At 40.8% G+C, this 18,681-nt stretch overlaps 1 protein-coding gene across 1 annotated transcript in view; it reads right to left on the reverse strand.

The window, feature by feature from the left end:
* Positions 1-18,681, reverse strand: part of MAN1A1 (mannosidase alpha class 1A member 1) — a 286,634-nt gene that overhangs the window by 16,310 nt on the left and 251,643 nt on the right. The window contains exons 9-10 of the mRNA XM_088480988.1: positions 5,901-6,120; positions 3,783-3,955 (exon numbers count right to left, since the gene is read on the reverse strand). Of these exons, the coding sequence (XP_088337114.1) occupies positions 3,783-3,955; positions 5,901-6,120 (393 nt within the window). The remainder of the gene's footprint in view (positions 1-3,782; positions 3,956-5,900; positions 6,121-18,681) is intronic.

An 18,681-nucleotide genomic window follows, 5' to 3' on the forward strand; every position in this document is an offset into this window, starting at 1 on the left:
ACTATTTAAATAATTCAGTAGATCTGTGAAAAACGCTTAGTAATTCATATGTAGTGTTTTAAAACAAAGTGCAGAAATAAACACATAAAGTGCCAAGTGAATAATTTAACCACAATAAATAATATATGCAAGTGAATAAATACGTGTTTAAAATAATAGGAATATATCTAAATATTAAAAAAATTATTTAATTCATAAATATGACACCTACAATCATGAAAAGTACATAAAAACATAGCAATAAATGATATACATAGGATAAAAAGGAGGAATAAACTGAAAAAAGCTTATCTTTTAGATAAAAAAGAAATTGAAGAGTTCATGGATGTATGAGCAGCCTCCCAACGCGTTTCGTCAATCTATGATTCATGATTGTAGGTGTCATATTTATGAATTAAATAATTTTTTTAATATTTAGATATATTCCTATTATTTTAAACACGTATTTATTCACTTGCATATATATAATTTATTGAGGTTAAATTATTCACTTGGCACTTTATGTGTTTATTTCTGCACTTTGTTTTAAAACACTACATATGAATTACTAAGCGTTTTTCACAAATTTACTGAATTATTTAAATAGTTAATAGAGTGTACTAAGCACTTTTGTCGCTCACATTTCAACCTTTGTGTACACTATCTTTATTTTAATTTATGGTGGCTAGCCACCACCAGACTTTTGTTGTTAAGAGCTGACACCTTTAATAGAGGAGTGCAATACACTGAGTGTCATTATAAACCCAGAAGGGTTATAAGGTGGTAATTTTTTCTGCTGTTGGCGCTGGGTACATCTACAATATCAAAAAAAAAAAAAAATATATATATATATATATATATATATATATAATGTGGTCCAGCTATCCTGTTTCGAACATATACTTGGCTGGGTGCCCGCACAATATTACTCACATACATCGACAGCGTGGTGCAGCACTCCAGGCTCTTTAAAAATGACAATACACTGGCATGTAGAAGGCAATGTTTCAGTGCTCGTTTTATTAGGCACTGTCATAATTAAAACGAGCACTGAAACGTTGCCTTGTACATGCCGGCGTATTGTCATTTTTAAAGAGCCTGGAGTGCTGCACCACGCTGTCGATAGTAGAATATATATATATATATATATATATATATATATATATATAAATTAATTTATTATTTCTCTCTATGGAACTGATAGTGTGGTTGGATAGCGCAGCCAATTTCTTATATACCCCTCCCCACCGAACCTAAAAACGTTGTGGCATCTCTGCCTGTGACATCACATATCTGCCTGTAGCCATGTTTGTAGCAGATTGAGAACTCTGCAGAGAGAGCTCTCAGATGCTAAAAAACATAAAATGGAGTTTAAAGTGGGAGGAAGTGGGTCAGACACAGTCCCAAGGTGGCAGAGAAGAGTTTGCCAAAGAAAGAAACCAAACAAAACCACATTATTCCACTGGAGACCAAGTATTGTTGTAAACTACATTTCACATGTACTCATGTTTATTGGGAAATTTGATTGGACCTTAGGGCAATTAACAGTTACTTATATAGCTCAGAATATTCCATTGCTCGTTATGATTGGGAACAAAAAAGTAATAAAACAAGACTGGGTAATATAACAGACAAAGGAAAGAGCTCTGCTCGCAAGCTTAAAATTTATAGGGAAATAGTCATTAATACACAATGATAAGTGCTACATAAAATACATGCATATTGGTCCAGCAAGATTGCAGAGGTTCTTATTAGACTATGGGATTTATGTATCAAGCAGTGAAAAGCGTGGAGATGTGGACTAGTGGAGAATTTGGCCATAGCAACCAATCAGCTTTGAAGTAACATTTATCAGTCTATATAATAATCGATACGAGCTGATTGGTTGCTATAGGCAACTTCTCCATGCTTTTCACTGCTTAATACATAAACCCCTAAATGATCTAGTCACATAGCAATGTTGGCCTGGGGTCAGCGGCAAGAGTATATAGAGAAAATATTACACAGGTGGTTCAGGATTTTTTTGATAAGCTTGCCTTAAGAGGTGAGGTTTTAGGGAACGCTTGAAGGTTTGTAAACTAGAAGAAAAGTCTTGAATATTAATGGAAGCTAGGTGCTACAATTAACTGTAGAGAAATTTCAAGTGTGCATTTCTAGATTAAATTCTGGGCAATTCTATAAAAGCAGAAGCAAAATAATGTGAAACACCTCAAACATTGGGAAAAATATCTGAAGAGGCATGCCATTAACCGAGCCTGCTTAGTACCAGAGTGCTTTATGTTGCTGGTACTTGGCCTTGCTTTTATATCACTGATAAGATGTATTCTTTGAACTGTGGTTCTTAAAAGAATATTCACAGGGATTTCAAATAAGTCAGAGATCTTTACTTGTCCTAATCAGTGCCCCAATAGAGAAGAGGAGCCCCAAGGTTATTTAAGCACAACAGGTTGCTGTTTTACTTGCCTGAATTTCTTACTTCTAGCTGTCATTTCTCTCTGCCTGTATATCAAACTGGCTTACTCACAACTACATACCTCCCAACATGACCCTCTCCAGGAGGGACACAAGGCTCTGGTCCTGGACTTGCCAGGTAAGAGGTGGGGCTGCAGCGCAGTTAAAATTCAAATAGGGGAGCCACACCAACTGTCATTTCACACACTGCCAAACATCACTGGCTGGGACTCACTGGCAGTTGGTGTGACTCCCCTATTTAAATTTTGGACTGTACTGCAGCCCCACCTCTGGAGCCACCACCAATCAAATTACCAGGGAAGTCCAGGACCAGAGAATTGTGTCCCTCCTGGAGAGGGTCATGTTGGGAGGTATGCAACTACACCTCTTATTACACTGATCTGATCTCTCTGATAGACTAATTATGCTCCACTTCAGGCTGCATTGACCACTGCACAGGGATGCGCAGTCAGGGTAGGCTGAGCCTCCACTGTCATACTCCCTGTCATGCTCCAGAGGTTTGATATAAAAACTGTGTTTTTATACATTTGGGCCATCCCAGACATTGATCTCACCGCACGTCATTGCCACTGCATGTTCTCAATTCCTCTGGCAACTGGGCATTTTCTCTGATTGCAGAATCATCACAAAACAGAGATTGCAAACAAGAAGTGAATAAGTGTTGTGCATGTCTCAAAGTTGCTCTTCGGTTGTTGTTAAGTAAAGCTGTTATTTCTAGGTGTCCTCAGCCATTGCCCAGACATATCACCCGAACACTGATGTGGCGTAGACCCTTTGTAGGTACTTGAACAGTACCAGGAAATATTGTGCGAGTGGCATCAATTATTATAGATTTCCTAATAAGGTTTTAAATATGATGGTGCCAGATAAAGAATTGCAATACTATTTACAATATAACAGACGCTGTATTAAACAAGTCCCTAAAGTTGACTATATAAAAGCACTGGGAAAAAAGAAGAGGGGATCCCAGGGTTGTCAACAAGGGTAATTTGTATAATGAAGGTAGACTACAAGATAAAGCCAAATGCTTATACCTACAGGTGAAGTTGTCACCTGAAGAGGATTACAGTGCTGGGAATATTGTTATAGGCAGTAATAAGCAATGTATGCTCAGAAAAGACAAGTATCACTACAACAGAACAATATTTTCCAGATAACTGTGTACAGTGGATGCACACATTCTTTACAACTATTGTGTGGTGCGTACTTTAGAAATTAACAATTTTGAATGCACAATTTAACATACTTGTGTGATACAATATTAAACAAGAGTAAAACAATAAAAAAACAAAACAAAACAAAAAAAACACATACATATGCACATTGCTTACCTCAACTGCTTCCCAACCCCACTGCCGGTATTTTGGGTCATGTGTAAATCTCCACATGTACATATACGTTTCGATCACTTCTGGTCGCAAGATGTAGTATTTTTCATTTTGTCTTGTAGCGATTGCTTCTACACCTCCATCAAACCTGAAAGCCTCTGGTCCCAGCTTTGTTGCTGATTGAAGCATTTAAAAAGGAAAAAAAGAAATTGGTCTAAACCCAGTCAATGACGTTACAACATGAGTTGAGGGACAATATACACATTAAATAAAGCTGGGCATCCATCCACTATACAATTTTCTGTCAGATATCTGTCCAATCTGGCTGGTTGGAATGAAAATCTGGTAATGTTTGGGAACAAATGACAATTGACCATTTGCTCACAAACACTGGAAAATAGCCAAAAATAGTCGTTCAGACAATTTGGTTAAAACACAAAAGTTAAACCAATTTTTGTCCTTTTTTCAGTGTTTAAAAACATATTATCGACTGTCATTTGCTCCCATACATAGACAGGTTTTCATTCCAACCAGCCAGATTGGACAGATATCTAACAGATAATTGTATAGTGGATGCCCAGCTTTAGGCTGCCACCTTCTTTGGATAAATAAATTGTCCATTTTAATCTAGGTTTCTACCTTATTGACTACATTAGCACAAATTTGTACTGAGCTAGCCAGTAAAACAATGTGGTGGAGGCATCCAATTGCACTAGGAACAAATTTAATAACGTATGTGACAATATTTTGTTTTTAAATACCTGATATAATGGAGAAACCTTAAAAACAGAAGCTCTATAGTATATAATTCCAACACTTGAAAATGTATTTGAAAACTGCTCTCATACTGTATGTAATCTCTATCATATGCATTAGTAGATCTACATTGTGCAATTGGCATTTTATGAATGCCAAAAGGGCACAATAAATGATTAGTATTTTATTAATTCATGCTCTCAAGCTACTTTATATTGTGCTCAGTAAGGATGGTTTGATGTATTTGTGAACCAAGTGCATAACCAAGCAGCACATGTAGTGCTTCCTCCAGGAATAGCAGAAAATGCCTTTTAGCGACCCAGGTCAATAAAATCATTAAATATAAAATTATTCGTTTTTACAACTTTGTACAACAAATACTGCTGTACACTTAGAATGCTTTTAAAAGCAAACGCAGACAACATAAAGTATAAGACTTAAATTATTGCTAAGAAAAGAAATAAATGGATGTAAGAAGCACGAGATCTCACCACTGCAGTAAGTTTAATGTATTAAGATGAAATGTGAGACAGGATGTAATAATTTATCACCTTTCTTACACTGGACAGTTTAACAAAATTTCATGAAAAACATGATAAAACTTAAGTTTAATAGTTTGTTTAACATTTCAGAAGTTTAAGATACGATTTTGAATCTACTAATGTACAAAACTAAAAGTATACATGCAACAACACATTGGGATATACAAGCCTGTCACTGAAGTCCAGAATTCATTTGACGAGATTAGACATGGCTTTCCAAATTAGGTTTATGTCATGAGTGGGTCAATGGCATGGCCTGATTTATAACTGTCTATCGCTATCACACCCGGGTGCCACCCTCGGAGAGGGTGACACCAAAATGCCGGCTCCCTGCAGTGACGGGAACCGGGTGCTGCAGTGTGACATTCTCCTGCAGCACCCAGCTCCTGTCATAGAAGAGGAGCATCTCCGGTGATCCTGGGCTGCCCCCGGAGTGAAGTCATCGGGATCCTTCATGAATCCACGTCCCTTTATTTTAGTCCACGCCCCCTTTTCAGGAGTGCCTCCATAGCACAGGGATAGTCAGAGTGCACACTGGGTGTCACCAGACCCAGAGACACCTTCGGTCATTGCGCCTGGGCTTAAGCTTGTGGCCAACCAGCACATGCTGAGACTTGTAGTTCCACAACAGCTGGAGAGCCACACCTTGACAATCATTTATTTAGTCTTGATTTAACAAATTGCATAGTCTTTGCCTTTCACATTACCTTGTTTTACTCTGAGGTAGTGGGTTAAAAGATCATATATTTGATTTTAACAAATTTCAGCGTTGGTGATATACAAATTGATCTATCTATCTGATACACTCCTTCGCAGGACTTACCCGTGCGATCATAGGATTCATGGCAGGTCCGTGTAATCTCCGCAGCCAGTTCTATATGGTGCCCAGTTTTATCACTTGGTGCTCCATCAGCACCAAGAGCAAACATGCCGCCAGCAAAACAGGTTAAATGTCCCATTTTATGCTCTAAGAGGCCGCCTTTCCATTCAGCTATGTACGTCAGGCCACTACTGGACTTACGGATCAAATGTGTCTCGATGGCCTGTGAAAAAATAAATTGTTAAATGAACAATGTAAGTATGGAAGGATGTGATAGGGAATATAGATTATAAATTCCATTTGGGCAGGATTGATGTGAGACTACAGATGCATAATGTGTGCGCTATACAGTATGAATACATTTATATGCACTACAGAGAAAAACAGGCATAAATTAAAGGGCCACTAACCCGAAATTGATACAAATATTTAAAGACATACATATACTTGTTATACTTTAAATAACGAGAGAAATTTTTATTTGTATGTATATCCTGGCAGTGCCATATCTAGGGCTCCTGGCACCCCTGGCAGTAACTGACTAGCTACATCTTCCATTCCGTTGTGTTCTGATGTGCACTTCTGGGCAACATCATCACGAAAGCTCAGTGACCAGAGCCAGGAGCTCAAACCAAAAGGTGAGGCTGGGGTGATTTGAGGAAAGCAGTTAAAATTTCAGGGTTAAAATATGTGGGTGGCAAATAAACCCTTCCCCTTGACATGTGCCCTGGACAACCAGTAGCTACAGCCCGGTACCATTGTTATCTACCACTGTCCATTTATCAACCATTCCAAAAACAGAAAATTCTAATTAAACTTACTCTGTAAATTAGACCATTGCCCAAAACAGACAATTGTTCCTGATGTTCCTTTCCACTTTAGTTTCACATTGCCTCTGCAGCATTGGGACAATAGCACCCAGATTCCAACCTCAGAATAGACTAATGGACATTTACCGATAGGAAATGCAGCTGCTGAAAAGAGCCATCAGTGTTCCTTCTATCAATTGACATTGAGAACAGCCAAGAGCTTCTCCTGAACAGCAAGAACAATAGCAAAAGTTGTCCAACAGTTTCATCCCCATTGAGTTTGTGCTGAAACTAGGTACAACCAAGCGCTGTATGTTGGAGTTTTCACCGGCCAATATATTTCTTGCTACTGTACGTAATGTTTTTTTTTCCTCATTTTTGACCATACGAAATGGTGTTGATTGCTTAAAAAAACTTCTTTATTAAAGACTAATATTTTACAGTCTACCTATTAATCACTATGTACAATAAAGAAAAATCTGGCAGTAAATAAATTGCTAGTCATTAAATAAAAAATGTCACTGTTTAATAATTGCACATTATCAATCATACATAATAAACACCAATTATATATATATAGCAAGTTAATTATTGTAATAAATGTACTTGTTTTAAGATTATGCAGCTTCCATTTAGAATATACGCTGGAGCTTGTTCCTTTGCAATAAGCTTTAGCACACGAAAGGATTATTAATATAATCAGTGATATCTCTGTTACATTACGTAATCGCAGAACAGTGGAATCTTTAAATAAATACAAATGATATTGATAATAAAAAAAGGTTTGCTACAAAAGGACCATATTGAAAGGAATAGGCATCAGTGCTATGCTAATAATTCATCATTACAATAAAGTCCAAATTTCTGGCAACGGGTTTTGACAAATGAAGCCATCAAAAACACAATACAATCAAATATTTATGCTTTGCATATCAAACCATTCCAGACAATACACTAGAACAGATCAGAGTTACCTCTCAGGCACCACGGCTTTTTGTCATGATTAATGGACGCATGGTGGACACAGATTTTAGAGCATACTGATGAGGGACTGTCATTACAGAAAATGTTAGTGCCAAGAATAATGACTGCTTAATGAACGCACACAGTGTGTGTGGCGAAGATATAAACCTATTACCTTGCAAATAATAGTAGCAATTTATCCAGTTTGTAAAAACTGCTCACTTCACAAAGATGGGGTTATGTGAAAAGGAAGGAATGGCTTCTTAGAATGGATGGATTAACACTCCAAAGCATGGATGCATGATACACTAGCTTGCTTCGTTTTAAACCAATCATACACTTGATTAGACAACAAAACCATGTTGCTTTACGCTTTTCACTGCAAAATATGTTTAATTGTAATGTAGCATAAGGGATCAATCAATAGCTATTAAGCCTACAGTTTGTATTCCCTTTTAGTTTCTAATGTATTACTGAGCTGAGCTACCAGGAAATAACAAAATAGCAAGGACATAAAAGCGGAAAGCAGTGCTTCCCAACTCACTGAATATAAGGTTAGTAATTGCAGATAGGTAGACACTACTGGAAGTCTGGGAAATGGGTCATTAGAGTCCCCAGCATGTTCTACAAGATCTTGGCAAACACTGTAATCATCTTTGAAGAAAATCACACAGTTCAACGCAAAACTCTACAAAAGATAAAGACAATTATTTCATGCTAAATTCTTCCACCTTGGCGTGAGATCACTCAGGAAATGTGTAGCTTTTCTAGCTGTCCTTTCTTTCTAGACGATTCAGATGCTAATTTCATTTTAGACGTGTAACTTAGCCAACATGTGCCGAGATCGTGAGTATGAAAGTTAAGTGATATGTTTTAGGTTACCAAAAAACAAGACTATATGAATGTTATGTGTGACTATACATTGCACCATACCTCTAAAGTCACTTTAAAGGCACTTACATAAATTTTCAAGAAACAGGTTGTTTTTCATTCTTACAATATATTAATTTAAAAGAATAGGACTGTAATTGCAGTATGCTTAAGGGATCCCATCCAGCGTGAGACAGATATAACACCAGGTATAGTCTACCTGCAGACTGATAATCTTTGCACCCCCCCCCCGCCCGACTTCGCATGCCTCCCTGATGGTTGAGGTACGCAACGGAGGTCGCATTGTCGGACTGTATTTGGACCGGCCTGCCCTGGAGAAGGCGCCACAGTGAGTGCTCTGTACACAGCTCAAAGATCTTTATAAGCAGGTGACTTTCCTGAGTTGTCCATATTCCCTGAAAGGTATAATGACCTGTCACCGTGCCCCATCTGCAAAGGCTGGCATACGTAGTGAGGAGTTTCCACTCTGGGCTACAGAAGGGGCGACCCTTGTCCAAATGGGATGTCTCCCATGACCATGAGAGAGAAAGCCGGACGTCTGGAGGGAGGAGGATAGTCTGGGACTGGATCAGATTATACCGGCTGTACCACCGTGATAGAATCAGTTGTTGAAAAGGCTTGTAGTGGAACTGGGCATATTCCACCAAATCAAAAAGGTTGATACCATGGACCCCAGGACCTGCATTGCTGAGTGAATGGATACTTTTTGATTGCGGAGCAATTTGCACACACGCAGTTGCTGTACAGAAATCTTGTCTGCAGGCAGAAAGATCCATGGTACATATGAGTGCACTTCTGGATTCTCAGGTACAATCCGCTGTGTTGGAATAAGGGAGGGCTTTTCCAATTGATGAGCCAGCCGTGTGCTTGCAGGCAGGCAATGGTTAGCTGGAGATGGCGTTGTAAAACAGCCTGTGACTGGTCCAAAATTAAGAGGTTGTCTAGGTACGGCAGGATTCTGACTCCCTGATGCCTCAGGTAGGCCGTCATAACTGCCATTATCTTGTTAAAGACCCGAGGGGCCGCTCACAGGCCAAATGGCAGTGCTTGAAACTGGAAATGTTGCTGCAGAACAGCGAACCATAGAAATCGTTTGTGGGATGGCATAATAGGCACATGCAGATACGCATCATGATTGTCCAGGGAAACCATATAATCCCCAGGTTCCATTGCCAGAACGATAGTTTGTAGAGTTTCCATTCAGAACTTGGGCACTCTGATAAACCTGTTGAGGGATTTGAGATTCAGAATAGGCCGGTGAGAACCATTGGGCTTCTGAATCAGAAAGAGTGGAATAGAAACATGTTCCTCGAACCCAAAGGAACAGGTATTACCACACCAGAGCTTAGCAGGGAGTGAATGGCTTCCTCGAAGGCCCGGGTCTGATGGAAGACCTGGACAAAAAAAATTTGCTGGGGAGGATGTTTTCGGCAGGTGAGAGCGTACCCACAAGAGATCACTTCTCTGATCTAGGTGTCTGTGGTTGTCTGATGCCATGAGTCAGCGAACTGCAGAAGTTGGCCTCCCACCCTGGGATCCCCCAGGAGGAGGTCCGCCCCATCAGACAGAGGGATTGTCGCCAGACTTAGGAGCTGAATATCTGGACGCTCAAGGCTGCTTAGATCTAGACTTGATGGTCTTGTTTGAAGCAGGCTGCCTTGGAAAGGACTGTCCTTTTGCCTTACCTAGAGGAGGTAAGGCCCGCCTATTAAGCTTAGGGGTAGCCGCTGACGGCAAAAAAAGCCGATTTTGAGGTTGCCAGATTAGCCACAATCTTGTCCAACTCTGCACTGAACAGCTTGTCTCCAAAGAAGGGCAAGGATTCGAGGGCCTTCTTGGATTCCGTGTCCGCTGTCCAGGAACATAGCCAAAGGACTCTGCGGGCAACTACCGAGGGCGCAGATGCCTTGGAGGCAAGGAGACTAGTATCTAAAGCAGATTCTTCCAAATAAGGGGCCACTTCTCGGATATGGGAGACAAAGGCCAGTTGCTCCCTGCTAGCGTCTGATGACATGCTGTCTTCCAGTGCATACGTTTATCCTTCAATAGCCTTAGCTACCCAGGCTGCGGCCATAGCCGGCCTAGAAAGTGCCAGAAAATGAGTAAAACAGACAAGTTTCTAGTTTTCGATCTGTAGCATCCTTAAGGGAGGATGCGGATGGTATAGGCAACGTAGAGCTCTTAACTAAACGTGCCACATGAGAATCCACCATAGGAGGGACTTCCCATTTAGTACACTCACAAGGTGGGAGAGGGTAGAAAGACGCTCTTCTTTTTGGAATCTGGAACAGTTTATTAGTAGTATTCCATGCTTCCCCCATAAGCTCAGTAGGCTGTTCTGATTGAGGGAACTTTTGTCTTTTAGGCTTAGGAGCGGGATCCTCATTCTCAATATTCGGGATTGATTTAACCGCCCTTACTAGGGAAGGAAATCCACTGTTACATGGCGGTCTTCCTCACTCAATAGGGACACTAGAGGAAAACCCTGTGCATCATCTGCCTCCTCAGATGTGTCAGAATTTGAAAGCTGGGCAGACTGAATTAATAAAGGCCGCCTAAGTGCTTTGATGGCTAACGGTCTGACCTCCTGTAACATACCTTGCTGAAAGGTGGCAAGATGGGTGTGCATAAGCATCCATCCAGAGGGGTTGTATGGGGGGGAGGGAGACAAACATAGCAGGCTGTAAGTGCTGTTGGTACCCCACAGTGGGAGGAAGCGTGGGGGCTGATACACAATCCACAAACTTCCCCATAACTTGTGCTAAGGAAAACACCCAAGATGGCTCTTGCACCGATACTGGTAAGGTAGGCTGGTGAGGAGGTTCATGACAATTGGCACACTGACCATCCTGCACAAAATTTTAAGAGGACAAAGCTGCTGAACAGGTTTTGCACGCAACCAGCACAGGAGCCGCAGTCTCCTATTTACCCATGCCCTTGAAAGACATAGTAATATCAGTAAGTAGCACACAATGCAGAGTATAGCTAATAATGCAATGTGATACCCTTCACAAACACAAGTAAATACCCTTACACATCTGATAGTGATGGGTAAAAGAGCAGCAGGGATAAATATAACTGACAGTCAGAAACTTAAAGCAGTATATCACAACAGCAGAGCTAGAACAAGTCACATACAATGCATATAAATACAGATATAAATATACTTACAATGGGCACTAAATCAACTACTCAAGCAACACAAGGCTGGTACGATTTGAGTGCTGTATAACCTGGCTTCGGGGAGAGGTATACAGGGAGACAGGAACTGATCTGAGACCTACAGCTTCAGAAAAGCCCTAATTAAAAGGCACTTGAGCATCTCATTAGGGAGGAGGGTAGGAGGAGCCGCTCAGATGTGGGAAGACTTCCCTGAGAAATCACACACTGAGCAGGGGTGGGGCTGTCAGGGGAAAGATTAACCACCCCACTGCTGTATTAACCCCCGGGTCTACTGGCTTATCAAAGGCCCCAGACGCCAAAGTTTACTGCCCTGGTGGTGTAGCCCGGGTGCGGGCGAACCCGAACACCCCATAACAGCGTCCTCCGGCTGGTCTCCTCAGCAGAGGGTAAGGACAGCATTCAGATGCGATTTCCCGCAAGCAGGGGATCACCTTACCTGACATTCCCGTTCTCTGACTGCAGCCCTTGGTCTCCCAGTGGAGCAGCTAGCCAATCCCTGCTGGTGCCTGCCGTAATCACCAGACCGCTCACCGTAGTTGCGGCACCAGCGGGGGTTGTAGGAGCAGTCATGCAGGCGTCCATTAGTATGCTGAGCACTACTTGCTCAGAAACAAAGTAATATCTTTAAAACATAAAATAAAAGACTGGGGCTGTCTAACACAGCCAACTGTTCACCAAGTTGCGACTACTTCTGCTAGCACCAAACGAAAAAACTGCCTGTGGCTGGGGTGTATGTGGAGGAGGGCCGGTGCATCCTGGGAGCTAAAGCTCTAACTGTTTGGTGCACGGCTCACTACAACCAACTATACCCCATGGTGATTCCTGTGGACCTCCTATAGACCCTGTAGAAAGACATTTTTCCTGAACCACTAAAGGAAACAAAAAAAACAACTAAATTTAGATCCCGACTGCTTGACCAACTATAGACCGGTATCAAACCTTCCTTTTCTAGGAAAGGTTATTGATAAAGTGGTTGCACATCAACTGTAACCCAATCTGTCAACCCATGATATTTATGATCCATTCCAGTGAGGATTCAAGAGAAGATATAGCATGGAAACAGCCCTGGTATGTGTGCTTTACTGATCTTCTAATGAATGGTAAGAAACTGATTAGACTGTTAATCTAGCCGATTTAAATAATTTCTCAACGGCAGGTCACAGAGTGTCTTCTGGAGTATACATAAGACTACTGTACCTATCCTTTGCTACAGGTAATCAGAACCCATTGCCAACCCTAAATTCCTATCTATCTGAACTCAGGAGTGAATGAATGCCAGTTAGCTGCAACTCAATCCTGATAAAACAGAGGTCCTTATGATAGGAGTTCACCATTAAAGGGACAAGAATACAGCTTAACCAACCAACTGGACTTCTGCTTAGGGGTTCAGAATTAAAAAACACTGAATTTTGTGGAATCTTGGAGGTGTCATGGACACTTAATCATATGGGCGCTTATGTAATAGGGTGTGGCTTGCAGCCGCTGCCAAGCTGGTTTTGCCTTTAAAATGACTGGTGCTTTAAAAGTACGGGAATATTCGCAGGACTTCGCACAGCAGCACCTGTTCGCACCCTATTACATAAGTCCTCAGGTACTAGTCACAATCAAATCCTCATTTTTTTCATCTGACGAACAAGCACTTCCCTCAGAAGATCTGTCTAAAGTCATACATGCATTTGTATATGGTACGTTGAACCATGTTTAGACTAATACAATGGCCTCTACCTGGGTCTACCAGTAAAAGGATTGAACTGCTTACAGCTGGTACAAAATGCAGCTGCCAGGTTGTTAACGAACCAGCCCCATACATCTAGCCTCATTACCCCCAATACATTACGAGGTGCAAGTGAGCTGCCAGGTCCCATAAAACTGCTTGCACCAATCGTCTATCATCCAAAATTGTCTTAGTCGCAATGCAATTAAGATGCACCAGGAGACTGCACTGATTAATTTGATAAGCCATGCTCTAGTGAGCCTCTAAATTTGTTGGCAGCTGGAGAGGTCCTGACATCTTAGGAGAACTGCTCTGAGAAAACATAGGCTTACTCAGGAGTTATTATCATGTGCAACTGCTTTTGTACAGCAGCAAATTGCGAGATGCTGGAGGTGGATGTCTCAGTGCACAAGACACCAGAATATTTTCACAAATCCGCTGTGCACGGAATCGCAGTCGCGACGAGATTTAAGTTAATCTCTGAATCAGCGCCTTAGTCTAGCAACAATCTGCACTTTGAAGAGCTCCTCTGGCTGAATAAAAATATGTTGTGTCAGTTGCTTAACAAAATAAGCCAATATTCAATCCTTTCCCATAATAAATTGCTTATTGCACTGGAGCATCCTGCTGATCATTAATTTGTATGTATAACAAGTCATATTTAAGGCTAAGGTTGGCAAACATACATAGAAATTGTGATGTGCACAATACTGGTAAGATCATGTTAGTTTTGAGTTTGAGTTGTAGAATATTTAGACTAGGCTTCACAATGGTACAGGCTGCAGCGAACGACAAACTCTGCAAGGTGCCGAGTAATATTTGGCACCATATTAAGAATAATGAAAATATTTTTGGATGACCTTAGATAGAAGAAACAAAGCTTTAAAAGCTAAATGAACACCATTAAATCTTGCTGTACTTTATGGAGGCCTAGATGTTGATGAGCAGACAATTCTTTTTCTAGAGTGAATGCTAAAAAAAAAAAAAGGTTACTGGATTGGATTAATTATAGGCAAGCACACCAAGACCATGTAAGTGCCTACAATAGTCTGCCATTAGAGAGCTGCACATAACTTATGTGAGGAATAACCTGTGAGAACTCACAAGGGCCAACTTAAAAGTCTAATAATGTTTGTTCTTCCAGGAGAAACAGATCTCCCACCTACCAAACATCAAAGAAAATGAGCTAGGAAAGTTGCAGAGGGAGATAAGTGGACAGTCTTTATGTGCAATAATTGTAAGCGAACAACAGATATATAGCATTAATGAAAGCCTATAATGAAGAACTCCAGCATTCTGCAGGCAGAAAATACTGTGTTTCCTCTTTATTGCAGTGGGAATTTATTGGTTTATGGCCGTCTCTATCAGCTCTGCAGCAATGAGCAAAGAACAGTGTACAGTAACTATCCCATATCCCAATGAGAGAGGCATTTTATTAGCCTTTATTTAAACATGTTTTTTTCTTTTTAATCGTAAATCTAGAAACGTAAGCCTAAATAGTGGTAAGACAGAAGAATGCACATTTATATATATATAAAAAAAAAAGCAAAATAACTTAAAAGGTTTTGACAAATTATGAACAGTTGCATAAAGACAGAATCTAGCTAATCAAATATTATCCTGCAAATAAAAGCATCTTTTAAAAAGGGACTAGTGTCAAAATCACTTTTTTGTTGTGCAACAGCACAGAACCTACAAGGTGATCTTTTTACTATTTTTTGTGTAAAGGCATGTGACTAGGGTTAAGCTGGGTACATACTATAACATGTATTGTTCCGATGTGCATCGTAACAATATATCGTACACATCATATGGTGTATATGCCCAGTCATTCACGACGGCCGTCCACTGCACAATCTGGTGCATGTAACATCAGATGGGACGATGCAGTGTGTTCGGCGCGAGCAATGTATCATTACATTTCATTGTTGGGTCACACCGCATACAGTGTGTACCCTACCCAGCTTTAGATCACCTTTGTTCTCATCCTTCATCTCCTGCACCTCAGTGAGCAATATTTTTGAAGATCAACCTACAATTATAACAATGACAATATGTGTATATATATATATATATATATATATATATATATATATAACAAAAAAAAAAAAAAGACAGCAAAAGTGGGCACAGCTGCGTCCCAATTAAGGTGTGCGTCAATGTCAAAATGGGCGTGGCCAAGCCCAGAGGCATGACTGGCACTTCCAAAGTGCTAGGACAGCCCTCTCCTTCAATTGTGCGGCATTGACATACCTCACAACTGTACTCAAATGTGGGCAAATTCCTGATAATGGGGACTGTGCGAATGTTCTGCCTAAGGTCGGTATCCAATAAGCCCCGAACATTATTAGGGCGCTGATGGATCTCCTGTGACTATGCAATTATCCCCGAAAGCCGTCACTGATCGGGAATTAAGTTTCACTTGCCTCAAAAAAATCCCCAAAAACAGCCCTGTTTTCATGTTGGCGATCGGGACATTTTTTTCTAAAAAAAAAAATAAAAATAAAAAAAAGGCTCTAATTGCATAGCCAGATAATGACCTTCAGGCAAAAATCGTGACAGCCCATTTTTATTTTGTTATAAAAATGATCGGGGCTAATTGGATACCTGTCTAAATCAGAAAAGCTGGGAAGTATACAATAACCTGTCCACTAGAATTTTAGTGAATGAGGAAAGGGACCGGAATGAAGGTAAGAGTCAGGTCACAGAGTTCTGGATAGTGCAAGGAGCTAGGTCACAGTTATGCAAGGCACCTGTGAAGCATTTAAATGATAAAGTATAAAAAAGTTATTACTTCCAAATTTCTAAAGAATAATTCCATGTGATTACAATGGAACCTGCGATGTGAGCAAACGCCAAAACTACAGATATGATTAAGTTTCTGATATACAAACATATGGCATGCACACGCAAAATACAGAACAAAGAAAAATTATTGAGAAGCAATGCAACCCAAAAGATCCTATTTTTAACCATATCAGGAATGAAAGACCGGATGCCTCTTGCTAGCAGAATGAACATTAATAAACCAAAACCATCTAAAAGAACTCTTAGAATATTGGTGCCCTACAGTGAGGACTGCGACACGTCTGAAATGATTACTTCACTGTGTTTTCCATTTCAGAAACGGGGCTGCAAAAGGTAGTTATTTTAAAGGAAGTCAAGCGCATAAACTAATCATAGATCACAAATAGTTTGTCAGAAGTCTGTATAGTGAATAAAGGTTAAATAACAAAAACTTAAAAAGCTGCTCAAAATACACAGCAGCCAGTTCCTTCAAGTTGTAATTCAAAATAAATGGCTGATGTAGGGCTAATCTCCACATTGAATATTAGGAGAAGTAAAATCTATGGTGATGAACAATATAGTACTTGCATACACTACATTCTTCCCATTCAAATCTGGGAGTAGATTTTAAAATTTGACATTATATAACATTAATCAATATGGCATTAATAAGTCAATTCAGGTGCAATGTTTAAAACAAAACATGTGTCCACATGTTAAAATAAAGCACATTCTATCCTACTACATGTAACAATACCCATTTGTGTTCAAATTTGCATCTGTGTCCATTTGCATCACTTGATATGAATGCTGTTTGTTCCATTTCAGTGTGTGCAAAGCTTGTTGGCACACGTGTAAAAAAAGCATCTATATCTATGGACATGCATTGTGTATATATCTCTTAGTTGTTAACACATGCAGTATTATTCCCACTGATTCCTACAGCCCTTTCATTTCAATGGTGTTGTGAGCTACAGTGCATGTAGGGGGTAAATTTACTAAGAATCGAGAAGGGTCGAGTTTAGTCTTTTTAATCTCGATTTGCATCGCCGAATCTCGGGTAATTTTCCCGTTTTTCATCTCGCAAATTTACTAAGAAGTGAGTTTGGCTGAAAGTGAGTTGGCCGATGGTGAAGCAAATCGAGATATCTCCCCCGAGTTGAAAGTGAAGATGAGATTACTCACCCGAGATTGCAGTGTTTTCTCTCTGCAAATCTCTCCCGAACTAGCAGCCTGTACATATCAGTGAGATATGTACTGGCTGCTTGTGTGTTAAGACCTGTTAAAAATGGGTTAAATGTGATTTAAAAAAAAAAAAAAGACATAGGGTCCCCCCCCCCCCCTAAAGCTTAACTAGCTCTGGACTTGCCAGCCACTCCTGGTTCTTAAATTGTTCCCCATAATTTTAAGAACCAGCACCAGGCAGCAGGGCCAGACCTGGTTTTAAATCTAGGGAGAAAAAAAAATTGGTTCACCCTATATTTAAAACCAGCTCCAGACCCTTTCTAGCGGGGGACTGATGCCACAGCCAGGGGAGCCCTTTCATCGGGCCCCCAGCCGCAGCATCAGCCCTGACCGCTAGTCAGCCCAGGGATCCCTGGAGAGTTGGGGACCCCTCCAATAAAGGGGTATCCCTCTCCAGGGCGGTGGGTTGCAGGTTGATAGTGTATGTGTTGTGCATGCTGGTACTTATGGTTCGCCAAGTACCAGCATGCGGCGGAGGCTTGCTGGGACCTGCAGCTCTACTGTAAAGACAATGTGAAAACTTCTCTATTATTACATAACACACACTATCAACCCACCGCCCAGGGGTGGCGGGGATAGCCCTGGGCTATCAGCCTAGGCCAGGGATGACCTGGAGAGGGGGACCCCTTAATTGGGGGAGTCCCCAACTTCAAAGGGATCTCTGGCCTGGGCTGACTAGCGGTCAGGGCTGATGCTGTGGCTGGGGGGCCCGGTGAAAGGTCCCCCGCTAGAAAGGATCCAGAGCTGGTTTTGAGTATAGGGGGAACCTCCCTATATTCAAAACCAGGTCTGGCATTGCTGCCTGGCGTTGGTTCGTAAATTACTATGGAACCCTACTCGTTCTGTTCCACGTCATTTTAAGAACCAGTACTGGCTGGCAAGTCCGAGGCTGGTTAGTCTTTTGGGGGGGACCTCACGTAATTTTTCTTAATAAAATATGCACAAATCACAATGATTTGTGTAGGTTTCAGCCAAACTCGCAGCTCTGGAGGTGAGTGTTTAAAACTTCAATTTGCTAGAGAGCTTGCAGGCATCTCACCAAAGATTGTCATCTCGATTCTTGGTAAATTTGTGAGCTGTGTCTTTTAGGTGAAAAGTACTTCCGAGTTTGTGCAATGGTGATAAGATTCGAGTTTGCTATCTCACCAGAGTTTTACAAGTGAGAAGAGAGAAATTTCTCTCTAAATCACCC

Source organism: Taudactylus pleione, unplaced genomic scaffold, assembly GCF_031769625.1.
Source record: "Taudactylus pleione unplaced genomic scaffold, aTauple2 ptg000259l, whole genome shotgun sequence".
Taxonomy (NCBI): domain Eukaryota; kingdom Metazoa; phylum Chordata; class Amphibia; order Anura; family Myobatrachidae; genus Taudactylus; species Taudactylus pleione.